The 23,939-nt window shown below is 38.4% G+C and overlaps 5 protein-coding genes across 15 annotated transcripts; 2 read left to right on the forward strand and 3 right to left on the reverse strand.

Annotated features, from left to right (window-relative positions):
* Positions 1-689: 689 nt before the first annotated feature.
* LOC139612870 (potassium channel subfamily K member 5-like) lies at positions 690-7,464 on the forward strand. Its single transcript, XM_071468991.1, has 5 exons — positions 690-1,316; positions 3,504-3,615; positions 4,183-4,349; positions 4,456-4,624; positions 4,765-7,464. The coding sequence occupies exons 1-5, from the start codon at positions 1,131-1,133 to the stop codon at positions 5,451-5,453; spliced, it is 1,323 nt and encodes a 440-aa protein (XP_071325092.1). The 5' UTR covers positions 690-1,130; the 3' UTR covers positions 5,454-7,464.
* LOC139612873 (serum paraoxonase/arylesterase 2-like) lies at positions 5,704-8,873 on the reverse strand. Of its 2 annotated transcripts, XM_071468997.1 has the most exons (9): positions 8,720-8,873; positions 8,419-8,486; positions 8,109-8,164; positions 7,738-7,903; positions 7,037-7,160; positions 6,745-6,942; positions 6,515-6,596; positions 6,054-6,182; positions 5,704-5,966 (listed from the first exon to the last, which is right to left on the reverse strand). In XM_071468997.1, the coding sequence occupies exons 1-9, from the start codon at positions 8,800-8,802 to the stop codon at positions 5,805-5,807; spliced, it is 1,068 nt and encodes a 355-aa protein (XP_071325098.1). In that variant the 5' UTR covers positions 8,803-8,873; the 3' UTR covers positions 5,704-5,804. The 2 variants fall into 2 exon arrangements, with proteins under 2 accessions (XP_071325098.1, XP_071325097.1); XM_071468996.1 differs by having other exon boundaries at positions 5,704-6,182.
* A 566-nt stretch (positions 8,874-9,439) lies between these two features.
* LOC139612871 (serum paraoxonase/arylesterase 2-like) lies at positions 9,440-13,145 on the reverse strand. The gene is made up of 9 exons (XM_071468992.1): positions 12,959-13,145; positions 12,747-12,817; positions 12,608-12,663; positions 11,935-12,097; positions 11,397-11,523; positions 10,970-11,173; positions 10,800-10,881; positions 10,373-10,501; positions 9,440-10,195 (listed from the first exon to the last, which is right to left on the reverse strand). Exons 1-9 carry the CDS (start codon positions 13,033-13,035, stop codon positions 10,034-10,036), a joined length of 1,071 nt encoding a protein of 356 aa, XP_071325093.1. The 5' UTR covers positions 13,036-13,145; the 3' UTR covers positions 9,440-10,033.
* Positions 13,146-14,414: 1,269 nt separating this feature from the next.
* LOC139612872 (casein kinase II subunit alpha-like) lies at positions 14,415-20,267 on the reverse strand. Of its 3 annotated transcripts, none has more exons than XM_071468993.1 (15): positions 20,129-20,267; positions 19,319-19,410; positions 18,860-18,936; positions 18,553-18,681; positions 18,315-18,426; positions 18,083-18,184; positions 17,936-17,986; positions 17,783-17,842; positions 17,541-17,624; positions 17,329-17,439; positions 17,133-17,234; positions 16,035-16,135; positions 15,787-15,935; positions 15,503-15,592; positions 14,415-15,263 (listed from the first exon to the last, which is right to left on the reverse strand). In XM_071468993.1, the coding sequence occupies exons 4-15, from the start codon at positions 18,651-18,653 to the stop codon at positions 15,148-15,150; spliced, it is 1,179 nt and encodes a 392-aa protein (XP_071325094.1). In that variant the 5' UTR covers positions 18,654-18,681; positions 18,860-18,936; positions 19,319-19,410; positions 20,129-20,267; the 3' UTR covers positions 14,415-15,147. The 3 variants fall into 3 exon arrangements, with proteins under 3 accessions (XP_071325094.1, XP_071325096.1, XP_071325095.1); XM_071468995.1 differs by lacking the exon at positions 20,129-20,267 and adding an exon at positions 20,002-20,112; XM_071468994.1 differs by lacking the exon at positions 20,129-20,267 and adding an exon at positions 19,526-19,549.
* LOC139612874 (uncharacterized) lies at positions 19,768-23,937 on the forward strand. Of its 8 annotated transcripts, XM_071469005.1 has the most exons (12): positions 19,768-20,068; positions 21,128-21,163; positions 21,325-21,386; positions 21,515-21,547; positions 21,697-21,767; positions 22,051-22,098; positions 22,298-22,348; positions 22,437-22,475; positions 22,578-22,997; positions 23,098-23,136; positions 23,234-23,291; positions 23,529-23,933. In XM_071469005.1, the coding sequence occupies exons 7-11, from the start codon at positions 22,300-22,302 to the stop codon at positions 23,281-23,283; spliced, it is 597 nt and encodes a 198-aa protein (XP_071325106.1). In that variant the 5' UTR covers positions 19,768-20,068; positions 21,128-21,163; positions 21,325-21,386; positions 21,515-21,547; positions 21,697-21,767; positions 22,051-22,098; positions 22,298-22,299; the 3' UTR covers positions 23,284-23,291; positions 23,529-23,933. The 8 variants fall into 8 exon arrangements, with proteins under 8 accessions (XP_071325106.1, XP_071325099.1, XP_071325100.1 ...); XM_071468998.1 differs by lacking the exon at positions 21,697-21,767 and having other exon boundaries at positions 23,529-23,937; XM_071468999.1 differs by lacking the exon at positions 21,697-21,767 and having other exon boundaries at positions 22,578-22,988; positions 23,529-23,934.
* The last annotated feature ends 2 nt before the right edge of the window (positions 23,938-23,939 follow it).

Below are 23,939 nucleotides of genomic sequence, written 5' to 3' on the forward strand. Positions count from 1 at the left end.
TAAAAAGAAGAATGAAATCTCAGAGGGTGTTGTCCAGCAGCTGCTACAGCTGGAACATCTGTCTCAGTATTACCTAAAACCCAGTGGCCAGTGTTGGCACTGTCCCTGTGGGTTACTCAAATATATCTGGCCTTAAAGGCGTACTTCAGCAATTTAGTTTGGGGATCACAAGAGAGAGTTTAAAAATGTAAGGTCAAATCTGAAACAGCGGAGGCCATAGTATGGGTCAAGCTCCAAAAAACCTGGATCCTACACTTCCTACAGACAATTAAATAACATCTTTCACAGGCTGAGGATAGATAGATAGATAGATAGATAGATAGATAGATAGATAGATAAACCTCCATTCAGTTTTCACGAGTAGTATATTGTCACACTGAGGACAACCCCTCTCATCCATTATCATGCTGAACAGCCAGGATCCACCCAGTGTGATTAACCTTACGCACTTAACTCCAGCCCTCTGGATGTCTGCTCAGGGAGATAAGAGTAACCGTCATCACCAACCAACACCAGTTCACACATGTGTCTGAATAATTATAGTGTTGCCCCCTCTTGAATGGTTCCCTTACTGCATCACACAGTTACTCTGCAATCATGAAAGAAATGAGGAAAGGATAGATAGATAGATAGATAGATATACTCCTCTACTATAGGCAAACATTGTACTTTTTACTCCACCATTTTTATTTTATAATAAAGTAAGTCCAAAAGTAAGTACAAATATAATCAGCACCGAAATCATGATCTATTATTATAGGTTAAGATGTGATTAGCCTTTATTGATCCCCAGCGAGAAAGTCATAGGCTTTCCAGCTTCAAATTTAAGGTTACAATCTATTAATAAACATCATTCCAAAACGGGCCATTGTGCATCTTGAGTGCATTTATTGTGGTACTTCTGCCGATACTTTAATACCAAAGGTAAAGATCGTGGTTGCAAGGTTTTTTTGTTTTTTTTTTTTTGTTGTTTTTTTTTTTTAAATAGATGAGCTGGTGTCACTGTTCACCGAGAGCAGTGAGGCAACCCATCATGTTTCACCAGGAAGAAAGCAGAGCGAGTAGAATAACGCCAGTCCGGGGAGGGAATATGAGCTCGTAAGACTGAAGTCTGGAGTTATGACTTTAATATGGCTGATAAGGGTCCGTTTTTAACTTCATGTATTATTTTCTACCTGTCGATTGGGGCCGCAGTATTCCAGATTCTCGAGGAGTCAAACTGGATGGCGGCCAAAGACGAATATGTTCTAGAAAAGGAAAACGTTTTGAAGAAGTTCACCTGCTTAACTAAAGGCGACCTGGATGAAATTCTGGAGGTATGAACCCATCTGTTTTAATAGTGTGAGAGACAAACATCATGGTTGTTGGAAAGGAGTTTTCCGTTTATTCTAAAGGGGGAAACTTACTCTAACCGGCTGTGTAACTTTGCGAAGATTGATCGGCCAAAGAGCTCCCATCAACTCCTATCAAGTTAAAAGTAATTAAATCAAAAATGTACAGATGTCGCCCTGAATTGGACTGCATTGCGGTAACCACGGTGAATTTGAGCCTGCACATTGTGAGAGAGTAAATGTGAAGTTTCTCGCCTGTGGGCTGCCCGTCAGGACACATCGGAACTGGTTTTTCCTGTCAGGAGCAGAGAACACCCATTGAAACTGTGTGACGCGGATCAGGTAAAGTTAGGCCTCTAAGAGGTTCTGCTGTTTAAAGGCGATGCCCGCATTTGTTATTTAACACAAGAAAGTTCAAGCACGGTGTGCTGGACATGAAGGTGCATGTCACCTTAACCACAAATATTCGAATGTTTGCCCAAGGTGTGTCCCGGCTTCAATGGCTGCATGAGAATTTGATTAGAGAAGAAATAATGTCAAATTCATTCTGTTTGTCAGGATGGTTAAGGAAAAGTTGACTGAATTAAGGGCGATTAGGACAGTTTTTGAATTTTTTTGTGTAAGTTAAATTATAAAGATAAATGAATGAATAAATAAATAGAAAAATAAATAAATAGCCCAACACAATATACACATCCCCTAGCCTGACTGAGACTGTTCAAGGTGTTTACCTGCTTATTTGGCTAGGAAGGAAGGTTACAGCCTATCGTGTTCCAAGGATGCGGGGCATACCCTAAACTGACCCTACAGTGATACTTTTTTTTTGTTGTAACATTTGGGTGATTAGTCAGCACATCTTATCACTGATTTACGGTAGTGTATGCATTTTATTGCACAATTTAATGCATGCTTTAATATGGTTTCACATGTACAATTTGCTTTTCCTGTTCAGTATTATGAATTATAAGGCTCCATGTTCATTTCTGTCAAACATTATAACTGGAGAATTAGAAATACATCCACAATTCATACAATGCTAAGATGCCCTTCCTCATTGCCATGACAACTCCCTCCCTCCCACTCCCTCCCTTAATTCTTTCCCCCAAAATTTCAGTACAAGATTCATTTAATACATTGAACATGTTTAATTTGATTGGTTCGTCTATCAGGCTAAACATATTTTTTCAGTCCATGTATATTTTTGTGGTTAATTAGGGGACTGCAAATATGAAGAGGTTGGGAACCACTAATCTAGAGCATATAGAGCATAATTCATTCATTAGCAAAAGCTTTTAGCACAGTTCAGATGGACAAAATAAAGACAAGCTCATTCCAAAAATAATCCAGAAACTTGATAATACTGATTGTGTTGCAGTAGTACATCACATTCAGATTTCCATCAAAGGTTTGCGAAAATATATTCGCAATGACAATTTTATGACCTTTGGATGAAAACTAGCTACAGCACCATTTCCTGTTGCTTGCCCAGCCCACCTATGTGATGTCACATCAGTGAGGGCATGCAGTTTTTAGTTTAACAGTAGCGCCCGGCAAAACAGTTTTTATTTTCACTTATCAAGTGAGAAAATAAACCCTGAATGGTTATATTGGCCCATTTTATTGACCCTACTATCAGATATTTTGTCAAGGGGTTTTGTTAAGAGTGATTTACTAACACTAATCTTTATGTACAGTCACACAAATACCAGTCTCAGTCAACAGGTTGTTCCATTCTCGTCGAATAGGTCCCAGCTGAATAGTTGTGGAGCTCACAACCCAAAATATTAGGTTAAGCTATGGCTCACCTTAAAGCACTGTTCATCCCAATATCAATATCAACATAACTATCAATACCAATATCAATGTCAGTCATTTCCAGATCTGTCTGCTTGTAATGTTAACAGTTCTACCACTTGGTGTCACTATGCACATTCATGTGTTTGTGCGTTGTCGTTTGACATTAATCAGGCAACCCTCCTCATGAATATGCCTTGATTTAAGGTCACTCATCGGCCGCGAGAGAAAGCATGTTAACGTGTCAAGTCTGGTTGTGTTAACCCATGGAAATTTTGAATCTTATAACACGACCGAACTCTACCCGTTAACACAGATTTTACTGCTGTCTAAACATGAAATCTCTAAGACGTTATTTTCTCAAATGGTCTTCCATAGATAGTGTCGAAGGCTGCAGGTCAAGGTGTGACCATTACTGGGGAGAAACATCTCAACCCATGGGACTGGGGAAACTCTGTCATCTTTGCTGCCACCATTGTCACCACTATAGGTTTGTATCAGATCTACGTTATTTGGCACTATTACAGTATTTTTTTTAGATTAGTTTAATAATTGATTTAACTTACATCCGTTTAAAATGTAACACTGAATCAACATGACTTACATTGTTTTTAATCTTATAGATCTCACAAAAACCACTGTCATGTAAAGATTTGTAATCTATTATTTATTTACCTCATCATTTTGATTATGTAATAATTATTCTTACTAGAAATTGAGAAAACCATGATCTCGTTTGATGAAATGTTAACATCTTTAACATCTTTAACTTTTGATAGACTATAATGGTAACCCGTTTAATTTCTAATTATTGGATTTGTAATTGGATTCTTTGCAAGTGATTGAACTGTGCATTGGAGGTGTTCTTGCTAAATGAATAACTAAGCTAAGTTAAAAGTGTGTAATACTCAATGATGATACCCTGTAGCTATTTTTACTCTTGACCTGGCAACACAGATTTGATACGTTTTGCTTAATTTTATACTAAAGTTTTTAAAAGTATTCCTTTCCCCATCTCTTAGTTCTGTGATTTAACATTTTCTCTTGTCATCTACAGGTTATGGCAATGTTGCTCCCAAGACTAAAGGTGGTCGTGTGTTCTGCATCCTGTATGGTCTGTGTGGGATCCCCCTATGTCTGGTATGGATAAGTGAACTGGGTTCATTCTTTGGAGACAGAGCCAAACGTCTGTCCCAGGTTCTGATCCGTAAAGGCGTTTCAGTGGTAAGAAATGACTGAACGGTGAAGTTAGTGATAAGAGACAGCTCCATAAATTTGTAATATCACATAAAGATTTTACAGTATATATCTCTCTTCTCCTTTCTGCCAGAAAAAGGTCCAGTTAACCTGTACAGCCTTATTCCTGTTATGGGGGCTGTTTGTGCACCTACTGATCCCTCCATTTGTCTTCATGTCCCTGGAAGACTGGAGCTACCTGGAAGGCATCTACTTCTCTTTCATCACACTCACAACGGTTGGTTTTGGAGATTATGTAGCAGGTAGGTTTAAGTTATGGCATGATGTGCTTCATTTCATCTAAGGTTAATGTTTCTCTGATGTTATTTGTACATCTGAACTTTTTGTTTGGTTAAATCCTTTGTTAAAAAAGTCAAGCCAGTGTATTCTTCTTCCATTTCAGGCGTAAATCCGGACATGGAATACCCCAGACTGTACAGAGTATTTGCTGAGTTATGGATCTACATGGGCCTGGCCTGGCTGTCTCTGTTCTTCAGCTGGAATGTCCACATGGTAGTGGAAGCTCACAAGGTGCTAAAGAAAAGAAGAGCCAAGAGGAGCCAGTTCCATTATGAGGAACCCCAGCCTGTAGAAGACAAGCACAATCCAGAGGTGAAGCCGCATGTCATCGACATCTTCAACTTCCTGTCTGAGGAGGACGACGACTACAGCACTGTCATCAAGAAGATTGGAAACACAGCAAGAGAAACAAACCCTGCAGACAACATAAATCGCTCTAAGAGTTGCAGCGACATCTTGACCCTGGATCACTCGCCACGTCACAGACGCATGATCAGTATCAGCGAAGTGTTCATGAACACGAAGGCTGACATGGACAGAGAAGAAGAGGAGCGCTCTCCAATAAAAGGAAGCAAAGGAGGCGTTGAACCTGCAGAATGTGTGAGGACAGGAAATGTAGAGAACAAGGACAGTTGTGCTTTTGATTCAGAAAATGAGGGTATCATCTTCACTGTACCTGCCAAAGATGCTACAGAAGAAAAAAGTGCACAGCATCCTGATGGTGGGGGGACAAGGTTTAAAATAACCAAAGTAAATGAAGATTTGTTAATGGACAAAGATGAAAAAGGGTAAAACCTTTCAAAACTTCTCTCACCCCTACCAAAGTAGTGGACCCAGTCAGACTGTGTTAGGGGATGGAGTATTGCAGGCTATTAAAATACATAAATACTGTTCTGAATCAAGGGAACAAACTGCATTTTGTGGAAATATCTCCATACATCTATGCAAAAAACGGTTGCATTAAAAGGTCACTTGCTTTGCAATGGCATTATTTTATGCAACCTCTCAGTTATTAACTGCACAAAATGACCCAGTGTATATATAATTTTAAAAGATTTTATTTTTCTTTTTTGATACCATATCCATCCAGATCTTTTGTTACATTTCTAGTTTATAACAGTAGTAACCATAGACATACACAGATTATTTCAAATTACAGCACAGGGCTTTATGGAAAGCAGAGCCAATTAACAACTTTCCCTCATAGGGAGCTGCAACCGTGGAGGCCATTATCACATGACCGTTATCAACGTACTCCTGGCTCACCACTGGCTGCTCTGAGTGAATGTTCTTGATCCGGATGATCTGAGGGAAACACAAAGGCACAGGCAAATTGTCAGGGAAATTAAAACAACAATAAAGGTTTATAATCTTAAAATAAAGAACACCAACCTCAGAGCCAGGTGGATCTTTAGGGTCATACTTTGCCAGCTTCATGGAATTTGGATGGCAGCCCAGCCAGACGTCACCTGTCTTGTGGTCGACCTCGATGTTATCACAAAGTGACCCAACAGCTACCGACTGGATGGAAACATTACATATAGTAAATGAAGGTTGATCATTATTTTCTGAAAGACTGATACAAAATGAGAGTAAAACGTGTATAAATATTGTTCCTAGGATTAAACTGTATTAGTTTAGCATTTTGGAGTATACACTTATTTGCTTTCTCAAACTCAAATCATTTCTCTCTTTCAACGATCTGAAACGCCTTAATTTCCTCCCAGATGGATGACTGCATGGTCCTCTATTTAGGCATTACCCAGTCCACCTTGTTTAGACTGTAGCTGGTGCAGGATGCTGCAGCTAGACCATTAACGGGTACCAGGGAAAATAAGAAAACACTATAATACCTTAATATAAACTAATTGTTCCCCTTCTTGTCTTTCAAAAACGTCTATGTCATGGTCAATGATATCCGAAACATAAATGTACCTGTAAAAAAAGAAAAAAGCATTTCCGTTGTATTATTTCAGCATTACATACAACACACAGTGCTGTGAAATTATTCATTCATTCATTATTTATTAAAAAATATGCACATGTACATCATCAGTGAATGCTTAAATGAACTGAGAGTAACCGTTTGTCAGGGGATAAGTTGATGCCATTTGAGGACATAAAGCCATCGGCCGCCACCCTCACTTCCCCTGGACTGTAGTACACCACATTACACCAGGGCAGACCCAGGAAGACGTTCAGAATATGAAGTGCATTGGTAAAGTAGCGATCATTGCTGGCATAGAAGCTCTCTTCTCCGACTGCAACAATATCATTCACACTGAAAGACATGATGAATTAAAAAAAAAAAGCACATGGAGATTGTCAAATGAACACTCTGTAACACTGTAACGGGTTCATTATACAGCCCATACCTGTGAAGAAGAGGGTGGGTAATAGTTTTTAGGTGCACAAGTGTGCCCTCCCCAACAAAACGGAAGATCTCTACCTGGCTTTTGTGCTGAGGGTGATTAACAACAAACAGGTATACAGAGTCATCTGCAAAGAAAGAGTAATGTGATGCGTGTTGTCATCCTTCTCACCTCACAGTGTGGTAGAACTATAAAATGGTTTTTGACACATATGTTCTGGTCTTACTGTCACATCATCGCAAGTTTTTAAGTTCTAATCGTTGATCTTTTCATTCTTTTTGGCAACACATGGTAACATCATGGCAACAGCATGTATGGTTTAACACTACAGGTTCAAAGAAAATGTATTTTGATCATGATCAGGTATAACCTCTGTGACCAATGCATTGTTTCCTTTGGCTCCTTCACAATAAAAGTTTGTTTGTCCGGTGTTTTATCTGAAGCAGCAGAATATTTTTTTTCATATATTATTTTTCATTCCTATTTGCTTGTGTCATATTTTTAATCGGTTGTTTTTGTGTGTTTTTACTCTGTTTTTAGTATTTAGCTGTAACGCTAAAACACTTATAATGATTAATTAGAATTCATGATGAAAGGTGTAGTAGCCTACTTTATATTTTTACGATATTCATGATCATTTTATGCACAGAGCCTTTCTTTTCTTTTTTCTTTCCTTGAGCTGTTGCACCTGATTTGTACGTCACCTGTTTCATCAGTGTATACACTAATGCCATGTGGGTTGAAAGAACTGAGGTCCAGCTCTCCTTTGATTTGTAGCTTCTCTGGAGTTGGCTTTGGGTGCAGCAGATCTAAAATGTATATTTGCCCTGGATCATCAGAGAATGAAGGCAGTCCAGGATACTTCAACCCCTGAGTGGAAAACACTGAATGTAAGATACTGGCGCAGATCTGTGATTTTGACTTGACGAAATCATTACAGAAACACTTGGTTCAGAATTAAGTCAGCTAATTGGTAATCACAGCATCATTTGAAACTAATATAGAGGACACATTAATGCATTAATTCAGATTCATGCAATTTTTTGGCTTTATAGTCATCTTAATAACAACATACTGTGCTTAGGAAGGCCAGTCCATCTTTAAGTATTGCGATATCCTCTGCTCCATATTCTGCACCAAACAAAATAAAGCTTATTATCGTTTTAAGTTCTTTCATTTTACCACCTTAACATTACAAGACGAAGATTTGCTGACACTTGACCTACTGTCACTTACCTGGACTTTAAACTCAAGTTATGATCACACTTTACACATAATTCACCTAAGTCCAAAAACATGTTTACTTTCCAGAACATGATTGACGTATATAAATGTAAATCCCGAAATGGGCACAGTTACATGAACATAAAGCCAAGAATTCTTACCGATATTCTTTAAATAATGACACTTTAGGTGTTTCACTGGCACTTCTCTGTAGCCAAGGGTGTATTCCCTACAGGGGAATTAAGCGCGCATTTAACAAGAAAACAAAAAGAACTGGAAGTAGATTTATAAGTGAATCATTAGCAGAGTTTGGGTACTTTCAAATTTGTAAATGAATGCCTCATTGTATGCCCCTACTTACTGTAGAAAGCAGCAGATGTGAAAATTGAGAAGCAGTACTGAACCTCTACTATACGTCTAAATATGGTCTCTATTTTATTTCTAAAGACGATAAATACTTACTTTAGTTTGAGAAATCTGTGTCCAATGAAGGCTGCAAAAGCAGCAACAACGGCAGCGACCAGTGCTTTCCTCATAGCAGCCATGTTCAAAAGTTAAAGGTTGCACAAGAACTCTGTCAGAGTGCATTTCTATAGCTGCACCAAGAGTGGAGCTAAAGAGTTCATAGCAAGGAGCAGAATTAGATTTACCATCAGTGCTTCAGGCAATCTGGATGAGTTATTCCAGACTGACATCACAATTACCCCAAAGAAAAAAAAAAAAAAACTTCTCACCCAGCAGCAGATGTGGGGTATCTTTTTTTTTGGTTGTTGCTTTTTTTAAGAAGTGGAGTCAGTGTTTATTTAGTGGTCTTAATCACACTCAACGTTTTAACACACCTTAGAAAAGAAATATTTGGGGCTAGGGAAGAAAAAGATAAAACACTGACACAAATGAATATATAATAACTATAAAAAGTCAGTTAGGATGTTATGCAATATGAACACAGGACTGTTCATACAGAATACAATGGAGAAGGCACACAGTAATAAGAAGAAGGGTGGACAAACCTGAGTTTCTGTTTGGCAGGAGAACTAGATATGATTTGTGTGACTTGAGTTATGCAAGAAATACTGGTGTTGTTTTTCAAGCAGCATATTAACCATCCAAATTCATATTCCTGTCTGGAGATGCACTGAACAACTTTTTTAGTCAACACGCCTTGAAACACAAGACAAGCTAGAGTTGCAGCATGACTCTCTTTATTACAAATAAACAAATAGACAAATATGACATTTTTAAATTAACAATAGCAAACATGTAAAGGTAGTTACATAGCGTGATTTCACATTTTCAGTTGACCAGCAAAAATATTCTTTTCATGATATGCAGCAAAGCAGCTTTAGGAACCTTTTACATGTTTGACTGACAATAGCATTATCCAAGGATTTATTCCACAGTGGTTCGTGTATATGGTCAATTCAGTGTCTGAACCCATTTTTAAAAATGCTCATTTCTCAATACTATAAATTCAGGTAAATGCTGCACATTTATCTTCTTCCAGGTCCTATTGAGGGACCTTCAGGCACTCTTACGCCACCTCAGAAACTCATGGGTCTATTATCATATCCAGTCTAGTACCATGAGGTAAACTGCATTTTTTCCACATAGGCTACAAGTGCAGCAAGATCTATGTATATTATCATTCAAATCATCATTGCCCTGTCTGACCGAGAGCCTTGCAAAGAGGTACATCTTGATTTAATTTTTTTAATTGAACTTCATTTAATTTTAATTGAATAATTCCCTGAGAATCATAGTATACACAGTCATTGCCTACTTCAGATCACAGACCATGGCTTTATGGAAAACAGTGCCAATGAGCAACTTTCCCCCATACGTAGCTGCTACAGAGGAACCCATGATCACGTGGCCGTTGTCTTCATATACCTGAGTCACCACTGGCTGATCAGAATGAATCTTCTGGATGTGGATGACCTGAAGAAAACATAATCACAAGACAGAGAGAATTATAACGAGTGTAAAATGGTTTAAGTAAAGACAATACAAATGTAAAAAGTCAGCACATAAAGCACAACATATTTTATCTATGTGTTTTTGTAATGTTGTCAGGATTCTCACAATGTACTATCTGGTAAAAGCGAATGGACAAACCTCTGATCCGGGTGGGTCCTTAGGGTCAAACATGAAGGCTTTCCATCCATTAGGGTGACAGCCTAACCACAGGTCACCTGTTTCAGGGTCAACTTCAATGTTGTCACAGAGTGAACCCACAGCCACGGACTGGTGAGACGTCATAGACAAGGTTATAATTATACATCCAGGGTGTCTTGATTACCTTGAATTACATTTCTCGCAAGTTAACCCATTTGGAATTGCCTGCATTTATGTGTAAACTGTCTTAAAATATCCAAGTTACAATTATTAATAGTTTTAGAAATATAAAAAATTTTTTTAATTAAAAAAAAAAAAAAAGTTATAGGACAATTCTGGAAGAGTAATAAGTTTAATTATTGATGCTGAAGCATAGTGAAAAACAAATTTTATATAAAAATATCTAACTCAAATTTGTAACATTTACCTTCACAGAGGCCAGTGTATTGTCCTCTTTCCGCTCCAGCACATGCACATTGTGGTCAAACAGGTCTGCCACATATATATGTCTATAAATAAGAAAGAATACTACAATGAAGAAATTCAGACATGTGAAGCATGAATGACCGTATGTATGGCCCTGCTGAATGTTCCTACCTTTTGTCTGGTGAGATATTGATGCCATTTGCAAAGTAGTAACCTTCAGAGACTACCTTTACGTCCTTGGGACCATAGTACACAACATTAGTCCAAGGCTGAGCGAGAAGGGGCTCCACCAAACCTTTAAGGATCTCATGGGAAAAGTAGTGATCATTGGTTGCATAGAAGCTATCAACACCCACTGCAACAATATCGTTTACACTGGAAAAAAAAAAAGAAAAAAAAAAAAAGAATTGAAGAAGTGTCTTAATGACATAAAACAATTATTATTGACTATAATATACATGTTTTTTGTATGACTATTTTAACTTATGACATATTATAGTTTGGCAAACATTGTTTCAGACTGACTACATGTCCGTACTCTGTAAATCTCAAATGTAATTCACATTAGGTGCGGTTTAAATTCGTCCCCATACTGTACCTGTAGAGAAGTTCGTGCTTTATAGTTTTCAGATACACCAGTGAGTGGTCCTCCTCAACAAATCTGAAGACTTCTACTTGGCTTTTGTGTTGAGGATGATTGACAACAAACAAGTATATTGCGTCATCTGATGAGAAACAAGGAGAGCATTGTAAAAGAAGAGGCCCATGAATTTTTAGCACTGACATATTAAAAGGGAAATGTACTAATTGCGTAATTTTCATATACATCATTTCACATGTACAGACACAGTCAAGATAGTGTCTTAGTTATTCGCGTTGGGCCCACATGATATCCACTGAGACTATCACAGCAACCGATTACAGCAGGTTTTTCCACATAACTCTATACACCCACCCATTCACCAAACACCAAATATGAACTGTCTTCAGGAGTTACACAGTCAGAAATGATTTTTACATTGCAAAATGCGATTTCTCGTGTGCTTTTAATGCATATATGTTGAGAAATAGAAACATTATTAAAAAGCGCTAATCATTTATGTGTGCAACCACACATAACTGATTAGCGCTTTTACCACTTGAGTCGGTGTATACGCTGATGCCATGAGGGTTGAATGACTCCAGATCAAAGTTTCTTGGCATGCGCAGCTCCACTGGTTTCATTCGAGAATCTTGTAGATCAAGGGAGAAGATCTTTCCTGTCACATCGGAGGATGGCATTCCAGGATACTTGAGACCCTTGAGATATTAGAAATATATGAAATTGCACAAACTGTAAAAAGAAAAATATTGCACAACAACAACAACAAAAAAAGACGCCATATGTTATGTGAGAGAGAATAGTAAAAGACCAGTCCTTAGCCCAGATTTAGACACATTTCACCCTTATACAAGAGGGCTTTTTTCCTCAAGAGCATCTAAATAACATGTTTTTCTGCATTTTAAGACATGCTAGTCTAGTACGTTTACAGAGAAAAGGTTTTAAATAGGACCAAGAAGACTTTTTTTTTAAACTTTTGAGACCACCACATGGACTAAACAAACATTTATTCGGGCCTGTTAAGTTGGGCTGTTAAATTAAGTTAGTTTTGTTTTCTACAACAACGTTAGCTCACACAGATTAAATTCCCTGGCTGTTCCCTGTTTCATTGACAGGACTTTTATTCTTAGTTGCACTGTTGTTTTCTATTACAAGTTAGTTTAACCTCCACAGCACAGGTCTGGCTGCTCTTCAACTCAAACACTCACAGTGCTGATAAAGGCGAGTCCATTTTCAAGGATCGTTATATCCTCTGAGCCATAATCTGCAAGCACACGGTTGAAGAAATTAAAATTGTCATGTGCTCTTGTGTTCATTTTAGCATCAATTTATTTTTGCGTTACTCACCCAGATTTTTGAGTGCAATGCAGTTCGGTAGGTGATTCTGGACCAGCTCTCTGGAGGCGAGGGTCCTTCTCCTGCAACGTTTTCGACACAGAAGTCACTGAAGGGTTAGCGGCCACAACAAAACTTTTATTTTTCTTAAAGAAAAAAAAAAGGAAACAGACGCCGAAACATGGCCCCGTTGTTTAAACAAACGGAGCTGCTTTCTATATTACCTTAAGTTGACAATCCTCTCTCCTAACAGCGCCGATAAGGCGGCTATCACAAGTGAGATGAAGCCCACCTTTCCCATTTGGACAACAGAAAAGCAAATTTTACAAAACACCCTGAAAGCGCCAGACCCCGACAGCCCAGGCGTGCCACAACAGGCGCAACTAATGCTGCCTTCAAGGCTATCGGACATATGCCAATTTAAGTTTCTTTTGTTGGTCGCCAAGAAGACTGGCCTTTTTTTTTTTTTTTATCTTTGATATACAAATGCTTGTAAGTGCAACGACATGTTGGCACATGCACATCGGCAGTGACCTGACTGGTTTCATCTTCTTCATCTTGCAGCTGCAGGACAAGATACCCCCTCGTCTACGTATCTTTTGATTGATAAGCTAAAACACAGAACATGTATGTCCATAGGCCCGCCGAACGCACTTAGAAGTGAGAAAAAAGTTTCAATTATATTAACTATATTCTAAAAAGAGTTGAAGGAGTATGTTCTGAAAAGAAGTTCTCAAATTTCCGACATTTGAGAATGTAGCATGATTCCGACTGGTTGGAGCCGCTACAACTGGAGCCAAGTCGCGTCTAATAACAAGTGGCTCAGATTCAGTTGTCTACATGGAAAGTATGCATTTATTCTGTACTTCGTTGTGAGCATAAAGTTAGTTCAGTTTTGTATGATTCCTGTGCAGGTTTAGTCGTGGAGGGCTAGTATCTGTGCGGGCAGTCCCCTCCTTGTGAATGAGTGTGTATCAGGTGCTATGAATGGTTGCACCATGATTGACGTTTGACCTCTACCACAGGCCCGTTTGCACACGTGATGGCAGGAGTCGTTAGTGTGTGCTGTATGAACCTTCATCAAACCTCTAAAGCTGGAAACAAAGCCTAACTTGCAGTATCCTTCACATTCCCAAAAGAGCATATCCAAGTGAGTGATGCAGACTCGCCTTTGGCTTTACTGTAATTACCTGGATCCTAAAATGATGTGGGATGTAGGCCACCTGTGCTACCCACATTATGTGCTCTGAATGTGCTTCTTTTCTCAGCTTTTGTTTTTTTTTTTCCAAGCTATCTAGAAATATGTACACATACACTTTTTGCCTCCAAAATGATTATGGGTATATGCATTTGCATCACTTGCTCCCTCACACACAACTGTACAAATGGTAAAAAAAAAAAAAAAACAAACAAAAAAAAAAAAACATATTAGTCACACATTTACTTTGCTCAAGCTGACCAGAGTAAAAGGAACGTGAATGTATGAACCCAGACTTAGGGAATCCACTTCTTTCTAACCACACCATAAATCATTTGGTGCCAAAGTTCATTCATTTTATCAAAGGAAAGGTATCCTGTGGGATTAGCTGACTATGCTGTTCTGTTTTAAATTCACTCATATGCTACCAATGCAACCAGTCAACAGATGGTATACTCAATAACATGTAGTGCCTGCAAAAGCCCTGTTTAAATTGTTTATTTTTGAAGTTGTTTTTTGTAGGTGATGACTCCTCCCAACATAAAACAAAAAGTTACAAAATTGTCTATGTAATCAAAATCATGTGTAAGAGACTTCATAAAAAACAAACATGAACACATACATACACATACAGAAGTGAAAGTAACATAAAATTGGCAAACTATTGACCCTGTGATATTCAGCATTGGGTGCATGCAACCTGACAGTAACTGTAGAATATCTACAAAAGTCCAATTAAAGAATGATAGCATCTAACAACTTCAAAACACCAACAACTCCTGCACATTACATCTTGTGCAACCAGCGAGCACTGTTAGTTGGGGCACACCAGACTCCTGACTCTGTTTTGTGAAGTCGTGTAAGGTTCACAGTGTAATACAGCAGGATCCCCGTCAAACAGTTTCAAGCAAGACTGTATATTTGGAACATACAAAATAAATTTTATTATCCATTCTCTTCATGTCTACATCTTATTAGAATTTCTAGACAATGGCATTGTCAAATAACACACCCAAATTAATTCTAATAACCCTGACAGGTGCAACAATACATTTCTGTCAAGTCCAGGTGTCAAAATATAACTGAATGTGAAAAGCAATTTAAATCTTCTTTTGTTATTTTTAACATAAAAAGGGGAGCCATGGCCCTGGGCCGCAGTGAGAGCTAGGCAGGACATGGCCATGAGCACACATAAACACAGGTGAGGAAGTGGCTTCAGGGTTGGGCTCCGGTGGCTGCAGGGACTTGTGTGGCCAGAGTGTTGGGGGCAGAGATGACAGGTGATCCAGCAATATTAGCCAGTGGCTGTGAGGAGGACATTGAGGTGATGCCTAGAAGAGACAAGAGGCTCATTAATCATTTGGAAATGCTCATATTAACATGTCATCACAATCTAAATTTAGAGATATAACTTTCTTTGCTGCCATTTGTCGATGCTCCTCTTGCAATCTGCCTATTTTTTTGGCTCCGGGGGAAGTTACACCTCTAATTAGCAGCCAAAAAAATTGGCATCTGCAAATATAGACTATTTCTTTGATTAAGGCAGTTCATTGCAAGAAGTATTACTCACCAGCCATCATACTTGAGGAGCTGACTGGTGTGGAGCTGGCAGCCATCCCTCCAGGAGTGGCCCCCCTTCCCTGATCTTTAACGATGGGATCTGTGAACGGAAGCAGATTTGAGCACCTCATAAACCAAATACATCTGTTGACAAAATTAAGCTGCTTTAAATATAGCACACAAATTTTGGTTTGAAGTAGTTTACTCAAACAATGTGTAAGAGATTCAGACAGGGTAAGAAAAAAAAAAGAAACAAAAAAAAACAAAAAAAAAAAACAGGAAAAGAAATCTTACAGAAGTAGGGATGATCCATGGCCTCTCTGGCTGTGAGGCGGGCTTGATGGTCATAGCGCAGCAGTTTGTCCAAGAAGTCTAGAGCCTCGGTGCTGACCAGGTGCTGGTTCTCACTGTGTACAAACCTCTCCCACCTTTTGCGGGAGTGTCTAGAGAACAAACCAGAGATTAAGTGTTAATGTGATTAGCCAAAATACTGGTCAAAAATATTGATGCTGTACTGAGGTCAAACAGACGCAGTGTTTTACCTTCCCAGAATGTCATTGAACCGTGGATCCAATTCAATGTTGTACTTGTCAATGTAGTCATAGAGGTCCTCGGTGCCAAGTACTTTTGCAATTCGCACAAGCTGTAAGTTAGAAGAAACATGATTCAGCAGCGAAAAGACAGAGTTAGGCCTTTGTTAAATCCCGTGAAGCATACCAAGGAATGTGGACTGGATTTCACTGCAGTTCGTAATGTGTAAGTCAATTAGGTAGTGGATTTGTATGAAGTGTATACTGTATGTCAGTAAAGTGGTTATTGTGTAAGAAAACAGACCTATAAATAAAGATTGTTAAATTAACAATGTGCATGCTTCCTTAAATATCTGTATAGTACATATACAGTTTACAAATGTGCATTTAAAAAAATTTATTTTATTTTTTTTTTCAAATCAAACCTAACTGAACCAGTGGTCTTCTCTATGTAATTGATAACTCACATTGAATAGCCTATAGTAATTTGCAAAATAACGTTATCATACTATCGTAAGATTTAGATACTCTGATTACAGTAAACTTTCCTTTGTTTTGAAGCAAAACAAAGTTTTATGTCCAGTGTACAGCAGTAATTAATTTCTAAAAACTATTACACAATTTATCTAACTGCTATAGAAATAAGTTCAATCACTGAGCACAGTGAGTCTGAAACCGGAAAATAAAATCAACATCTACCAACAGAAACTATTCAACAGTACTGTTACATAGGCCCAAACGAGCCATGGAAACAACTGGAATGCTATATGGTCAATGTCTTGGTGTAGGCAGGGAAAGTGGGAGTGAAGTGTGTCATCACTGTGTCCACTAGTACAGTCTCACATTTGTCTTTTACTCATGTTTCACATTCAGTACACCAAACTGCCAAAAAGTTAATAAACGCCTACTCTCACTCAATAACTGAAGAGTTGCTATGTTGCCAATGTCTAGTGTCAGAAGAATGTAGTTTGACTGTGTAAAAACAACAATACTATGTACTATTAAGTGCTTAAAAAAAAAAATAAAATAAAAAAAGCGCAGCCCTACACACTGCTGTCTTAAAGCCCCGCAGTTTGTGACCACACCCACAAAAGACGAGATTCTTCATACCTGATCATAGTTGTCATGACCATGAAAGAAAGGTTCCTTTCTGAAGATCATGCTGGCGAGCATGCAACCCAAACTCCACATGTCCAAGCTGTAGTCATACATCTACAAATAATACAGACAGGTGAAAAGGTTTGAACTGACTTCACGACTGTTAAAAACTGGCATGACTAGACGTGTAAGGATATACGAGCCTCACCTGGTAGTCTACCAGCAGTTCAGGTCCTTTGAAGTACCTGGATGCCACTCTCACGTTGTATTCTTGGTTTGGGTGGTAGAATTCTGCCAAACCCCAATCGATTAGACGGAGCTGGAAGTTAAAACAGATAATATATTTTAGAAATTGTAATTAACTTCTGTCACAGGGAAAAGACAAGACAAGAGGAAAATGGTGGCCATTTGAGATAGTACCTTCCTGTGTTCATGATCAATCATTACATTGTGTGGCTTGACATCTCTGTGCATTATCCCCATACTGTGGCAGTAATCCAGAGCCTTTCAGGTAAAAAAGGAAAAAAGTATGTTAAGAGTATTGTCTGACTGTTAAAATGATTTAACTACAGCTTGATAATATGTTTCTGACAAACGTTAAAAGAACCAATACAGTCTGTAAAATAAAGTGTAAATGTTCACTACCAAAAGCCGTTTCTTACCTTCAAGATTTCGTACATGTAGAACCGTATGTCGAAGTCAGATAAGGTTTGGTACAATTGCTGTGAAAATAAAGAACATATGAGCCATCAGAATAAAAATAACTTTGTATTCGCTTCCTCCAAACTACAAGTCAAGAGAACCCCGATCGTTACCTTGAAGTCTGTGTTGTTCACATGTTCAAAGACCAGAGCAGGGGTTCGTGACTTAAAGGATAAAAAGAGAAAAAAAAATGAACATGTGTATGTGAATACATATACAATTCCTAAATTGTTACAGTGCAATAAGGAGAACCAAATTACCACAGGATCCTTGACGATATCTAACAGTGAGATGATATTTGGGCCACCCCGCAGATTCTCCAAGATCTTTATTTCTCTCTTGATTTTCTTTTTCTTGACCGGCTGTAAGATACATGACAGTGTTGTGAGGTATGTAACATCTCCATTGTCGGGACAAAATATTCAAACTGTTTTACTGAAAGACATTGGCAGAACATATAAATTATCCGAATAATCAAGATTATCTCCATACCTTCAGTATTTTGACGACCACTTTTTCATTGTTTGTGATGTTTATGGCTTCAAACACTTCGCTATATTTGCCTCTCCCTAGTTTTCTGACTAGCTGATAGTCATCTTGGTTTCTAAAAAAAAATAAATAAATAAAGGAAAAAATAAAACATCACAGTTAACAATCCTGACATGACTTACTCAACAAAGCAAAATAAAACAAATACAACTACAGCATCAAGAATTCCCCTTTGTCTTACCCCCATTCAACAACATGGGACTCATAGTCCCAGTATTCCCGAGGTCTCTGTGTGTTTACATCAGGGTAAACTCGAGAGCGGCTTGGAACAGGGCCAGACATATTCTACACAAGATCTTCTCTAAATCTCCTAAAAACATAACAGGACAAGAAAAAACAACATCAAAAATTAATTACAGCAGCATAAATTCACAGTAAGACAAAGATATTACAAATATTACTAATTATTCATGTTACCACTTGCAGAGCATCTTTTACAGTAACCATAGGTGGTATAGTGTATTTAATCAGATATATGATAACAATACCTGGGAGTATCCCTCCAGGATGTTGGTGATAGATGAATTGGAACAGGAGTGGTTGAGATGCCTTTATGGTAAGAAAGCTACATGGGCATACAGAAATAAAAAAAAACAATACAGACACTTAGTGCTTATTACTGACCATCCATTATATTTGTTCCAACACCATATGTAAACAGAAAAATGAAAATCAAAGGTTAAGGCACACTATCAATTGAAAATGTTTCCCCCACTCTTTCTCAGGATGTTCATCTGAATATGAGCGAAAGAAAATGCTAATGTTTCTCACGTGTTACGTGAAGGCGGCAACAGCACGGTACAAACTAAAACAGCAGTGTATGTATGTGTATATATGTGTGTGTGTTAAAAAGAACACAGATATAGCAAAACGAAAAACAATTCCAGTAAAATTCAATTATTGGTGGCTAGCGTGTCTAAATATGGTGGCGTGTGAAATGGAGAAACCTGAATGTTAAATGGGGGCATCCAACCAGTCTAATCAGGAGGTACAGGGTTCAATACAGTCATCACTGGGGGCTACACCAAGGCAGTATCTCCTGTTGAAAAGAGGCAGAAAGTAGGTTGATTAAATCAATGCTGTCAATTAAGCAAACATGAACGAACTATGTGAGCCAACGTACGCTAGCCAATAAGGCTGCATTAAATTACTACATTTAAGAGAGGCATCCAATCAACAAATGGTCCCTCTAATAGAAGATACTCGTTCAGTTATGCCCAATTTACCCGCTTAATACTTTAATGAAAAGGAGACTGTACGCAGAAACCTTCTGTGGCCCAAGGCCTGTACAAGTGCAGTGAAGCTAAGAGCTAGCTATGAGGCAAACCGGACAACTGGCTGGGCTGCTAACTAGTTAGCATTAGCTCGGCAACAGCAGAGGGAAAAGCCGGTTGGAAAGTCACAACTAGCTCTCGACCACAGTGTGGGCCACTAACGGAAAGGAAGAACAGCCCGCGTAAAAATAGCCAAATCACCACTCCAGTGACCATTATTGGCGTTGAGCTAAACAACAAGTTTCGAAAAATATATTTCCTAAAGCTAAAAAGTGCTAAGCTAACAGGCTAGGGGAGTGAATAGCCTGCTGGCTGGCGAGGCAACTGGCTGACAACGCCTTGAAAAAACATCCTACAAACACCGTGGTCGAGCAGCAGAATGGCACGGCGGCTGTGAGACTTGTTTCCAGCTTTCCCTGACAGGTAAAACACTAAACGGTTGCTCCAAACCTACGACGATTTACGGTTAAATAACACGATTACCTCTCGGCGCTGTTGGGACGTCAATATGGCGATGCTTGGGATCAAGAGCTTAGTGCGAACAGCCTTTCCCGCAGAGGGCGCTCTGCTTTTTCTTTTTCATGGAGGGGAAATTGTTGCTCCCTCTGCCACCAACAGGTCTAATTGAAACAGAAACTTCAGTCTGCATGCATCTGTGTGCACAGCTTTTTTTTGTGTGTGTGTGTTAACTTCGTATTATCCTTCCCCAAACACACTGCTCACTTCTACATGCAGCATGCACATTTGACCACCACGGGCCCTGCAAATGCCAGATATGATTTAGTATGTTTTTGATCAGTAGGACTACATAATGTCAATTTTAATAGTAGGAGCACAGCAGGTATATGAGGCTGGGTTTAACATATTCATTTCTCTGCTAGCCTAGAATAACATTCCTCACACTATGGATGCACACATGAGACTGCAATTCAAATTGTTGCGCTCTTCATTTCAGGATATTTCCACCAGGAGATATTTCTATTCACTGATGTTCAATGGGGCCTGTTTATTTAAAAGGTCTTTGTTTGGGCAAAATATAGGGCTACAATAGGTAAATGGACAATAGTGCAATGGTAACAGAAAACAATACATGGTCTGTGGCATCATTTAAAATGCTCCCTCAGTCACAGAGAAAAAGCCAGGGGCATTTTCCTGAAGTAACCAACCACCTATAATCAACACACAGGAGAGAGAAAGACTAATTCTTTTTGTGCGTTTGAATGTTGAGAGCATTTAGTTTCATACTGAAGTGATATAGAGAATAGGCCTTTGTAAAATAATCAGGACCTGCAGCCTAATTGTTGCTTCTCTGCCCGCAAGTCACACACTGTTGAACACACAGAAATAGCCTTTGATGAAATCTCAATTTGACACACCGTGTCAGAATCCGTAATTAACCAGGGCAAGACCTATATTCAAGGTTAAAAAGCCGGATAAAGTAGCAGTACATAAAAGCCTAACAGCACTCTTGATGCCAAACAGCAGACACAGCTGGAGACTGCAGTCAACAATGAAGCTGTAAGTTTTGATATTTTGTCATATAGATATTTGTCTTTTCAATCACCTGTCGCTGAAATGTACTTTATTTCTGAGCTATTAATGACATAATGCCACAAATTTGATGTGAACATGCATTTCTCACCAAAACCCTGAATGAATTGTGATTTTATTTGTTTCAGCTTCATGTGTTGTCTCCTACTTCTTCCATTTGCAACTATGGTGTTAACAGCCCCAGTCAGAGGTAAACCCATCTAAAATAAAAAGGAAAAATAAACAAATGTTATGTTGAGCTTACTTATCTTTTATAGTAAATATTTATTAAATAAAACAGTAGCAGTAACACCCTTTCTTTCTCTCTGTCTTTTCAAGCTCGAAGAGAAAATGTGATAAGCTTTCTGAATGGTAGATTATTTTATGTTATTTTTATGCCAATTAATGTTTTCTTAGATGCAAAATAGTACTTGTGCTGGTGTTTGAAATCAGACAAATTGCTGTTTAAATCACTGCTTCGAACCTTTATCTCATATTTGTTTTAATTACTGTTGTTATAGATGCACTTGGCACAATGACCACACCTGCAAATGTAACGGGTCTGTGATTCAAAATGGAGCCATCAAGCATAGTGAGATAGATTCAGTTCAGTTGAGATAGATTCAGTTCAGAAATTACAACCCAGAGTGACAGCTCATCTCATCAGATCCTCAAATTACTTTTGGTTCCCCAAGAGTATAGATTTAAGGTCACGAAAGAGAACAGAGACAGACATTGTTTGTGTGTATTTGTGTTATGTTATTGTCTAGCTTAATCTTCAGGGTGAACTGTAGCAAGCACTTTTGACAGTGTCTGATTGTGACCATGTAGAACTACCTCAGCGATTATCACCACATATTTTCTCATGTCTGCAGCAAACAGAAACCCTCTAAGTGAACCTGTGGCAGGCAAAGACTCTGAAGGTACATTTACACTTACTTTTTTCTGTTGAAAGAAATATATATAAAGTAGTACACAGTAGCACAATGGTTACAGTAGTGCAATGGTTACATTGAAGCATTAATTTACAAACTGTCACACATCAAAATACAAAACAGTCCTGGATGTAAGTGTTTGTCATTAGTGGAATTGCATTTTAAATAGCAGCAAATTCTTTCACAGATATGTCAGATGCAAAATCTACAGAGAGTTTTGACACCAATGGATTTACAGGTGTGTAGGCCTTATTTCACATGCAAATGTGGAAAAAAATATTTATTTTCATATGAATTGAAAAAAAATGGTTTTGCTAATATTTCAGGACCTGAAGTATCTGATAAAAATGGAAGTGAAAGCAGAGGTGCAGTACCTTAAATCTGAGCTATAACCTTTAGTGATCATAATGTCTGTAACAGTGCAGACAACATATTGATGCAGGTGCTATGATCTTTACTCTTCCCAGATGCAGTCAAAAGCCTTGAAAGTCATGAGATCATGATTCCTAAAGTTGTGGTGAATGATAACACACCATCAGGGAAGACAAAAGGAGTGGGAAAAGACAGTTTGGAGCCAGTGTATGCAAGCAGAAGACCGGTTCAGGACCGTGGGAGCAGAGAAGCGACTGATCTTGACAGTGAGGAAGGAACGACGGTGATTGCTCAGGAAGATGGAAATTTGTCAGGAAAACAAGTTCTCCATGTAAGTGGAGACAAAGTGATTGACAATGCCAGTCAAGGTACTGATCTCCAAGGAAAGGCGAGGAGAGTTAATGGATTGAATAGTATGTTGGCCCCAGGCCAAAGCAGAGAAATGCAAGACTGGGACAGTGCAGAGGACAACAATGGCAGAGTGGCTGCAGTGGGAAACAGCAGAGGTACAGATAGTAAGACCAGATTCTGTATTATATAAAACAATATACATTGCTCCAGGAATTATGACCAGAGCGATCAAAGGCTGAACAATTGATATTCATATTCCCACAGAAACCAGAGAATATATCAGCTCTGAAACTTATCCGATAGGTAAGAACAATTTTAATTCCATTAGTCACTATTGTAAACACATTGTTTCATTGCTTTCCAGAAAGCTCTGTGATTCACTTTGTCTTATGTGCTTTAGCAACTCCAGAACACAAGCCTGTTCCAGCCAAGAGCCAAGCCTTGTGGTGATCATGAAGGTTTGTTTCCTCTGCATTTGACAAAGACAAATGATTTCTGTCTGGATTTTTATCCACCTAACGCAACTTATAGGAAACAACTCCATGACATGTTGTTATAGGTTTACCACATTTGAATTCCTTGCAATTCATCCTCATCTTATAACAAGAGGAAACTGCTCCCCAGATGTTGCTTTGTTATTCAAATGTTATGCATGTAATGTTTAATAACAATTGTTTTTCCTGTCTTTTTATCAGATTTTTCTTTTTCTTCCTCATGATGAGTCAGGGGCTGCCATCTGTTGATTCACAGGAAGCAGACAGGCTGCTTCCAAACATAGCCGCTTCTGGGACTTTTTGATCCAAATTTGGATTTTTCACATGTCATTTTTGTCATGTGATCATATGAAGAAATATGAGAAACAAAGAGGTTTTGGCAATTTTGTGTTTAAATCTGAGATGTTTGGTAGAAAAATTGTAGTATGAGAAATGTCAGAAAATGAAATAACAAATGAGCACAATTACTACTTTTGATGACTTAGAACAGAATCTATCTGAGCCTGAAATTAGTTGTTTTTATTTCAGCACTGAAAGTCTTTGTATATGTTGACTGTAATGTGAAAATGTATAAGTAATCCACTGAAATATAAATACAAAAAGAAAGAAAAT

This window comes from Trachinotus anak, unplaced genomic scaffold (genome assembly GCF_046630095.1).
Source record: "Trachinotus anak isolate AG129_WGS33_773 ecotype Australia unplaced genomic scaffold, CSIRO_AGI_Tana_v1 ptg000032l, whole genome shotgun sequence".
NCBI lineage: Eukaryota > Metazoa > Chordata > Actinopteri > Carangiformes > Carangidae > Trachinotus > Trachinotus anak.

What these genes read in the sequence shown, in the direction of transcription:
- LOC139612870 (XM_071468991.1), top strand. Translation starts at nt 1,131, where the DNA reads ATGGCTGATAAGGGTCCGTTTTTAACTTCATGTATTATTTTCTACCTG. An exon ending in ACCTGGATGAAATTCTGGAG is followed by an intron (nt 1,317 to 3,503) that starts GTATGAACCCAT and finishes GGTCTTCCATAG; the next exon opens with ATAGTGTCGAAGGCTGCAGG. An exon ending in TCCGTAAAGGCGTTTCAGTG is followed by an intron (nt 4,350 to 4,455) that starts GTAAGAAATGAC and finishes CCTTTCTGCCAG; the next exon opens with AAAAAGGTCCAGTTAACCTG.
- LOC139612873 (XM_071468996.1), bottom strand. Translation starts at nt 8,802, where the DNA reads ATGGCTGCTATGAGGAAAGCACTGGTCGCTGCCGTTGTTGCTGCTTTT. An exon ending in TCATTATTTAAAGAATATCG is followed by an intron (nt 8,165 to 8,418) that starts GTAAGAATTCTT and finishes TGTTTGGTGCAG; the next exon opens with AATATGGAGCAGAGGATATC. An exon ending in TGTATACACTGATGAAACAG is followed by an intron (nt 7,161 to 7,737) that starts GTGACGTACAAA and finishes CTTTCTTTGCAG; the next exon opens with ATGACTCTGTATACCTGTTT.
- LOC139612871 (XM_071468992.1), bottom strand. Translation starts at nt 13,035, where the DNA reads ATGGGAAAGGTGGGCTTCATCTCACTTGTGATAGCCGCCTTATCGGCG. An exon ending in CGTATACACCGACTCAAGTG is followed by an intron (nt 11,524 to 11,934) that starts GTAAAAGCGCTA and finishes GTTTCTCATCAG; the next exon opens with ATGACGCAATATACTTGTTT. An exon ending in AATATCTCACCAGACAAAAG is followed by an intron (nt 10,882 to 10,969) that starts GTAGGAACATTC and finishes TCTTATTTATAG; the next exon opens with ACATATATATGTGGCAGACC.
- LOC139612872 (XM_071468993.1), bottom strand. Translation starts at nt 18,653, where the DNA reads ATGTCTGGCCCTGTTCCAAGCCGCTCTCGAGTTTACCCTGATGTAAAC. An exon ending in TCCCATGTTGTTGAATGGGG is followed by an intron (nt 18,427 to 18,552) that starts GTAAGACAAAGG and finishes ATTTTTTTTTAG; the next exon opens with AAACCAAGATGACTATCAGC. An exon ending in TTGATCATGAACACAGGAAG is followed by an intron (nt 17,440 to 17,540) that starts GTACTATCTCAA and finishes TTTAACTTCCAG; the next exon opens with CTCCGTCTAATCGATTGGGG.
- LOC139612874 (XM_071468998.1), top strand. An exon ending in GGCAGGCAAAGACTCTGAAG is followed by an intron (nt 22,099 to 22,297) that starts GTACATTTACAC and finishes ATTCTTTCACAG; the next exon opens with ATATGTCAGATGCAAAATCT. An exon ending in AAATGGAAGTGAAAGCAGAG is followed by an intron (nt 22,476 to 22,577) that starts GTGCAGTACCTT and finishes TACTCTTCCCAG; the next exon opens with ATGCAGTCAAAAGCCTTGAA.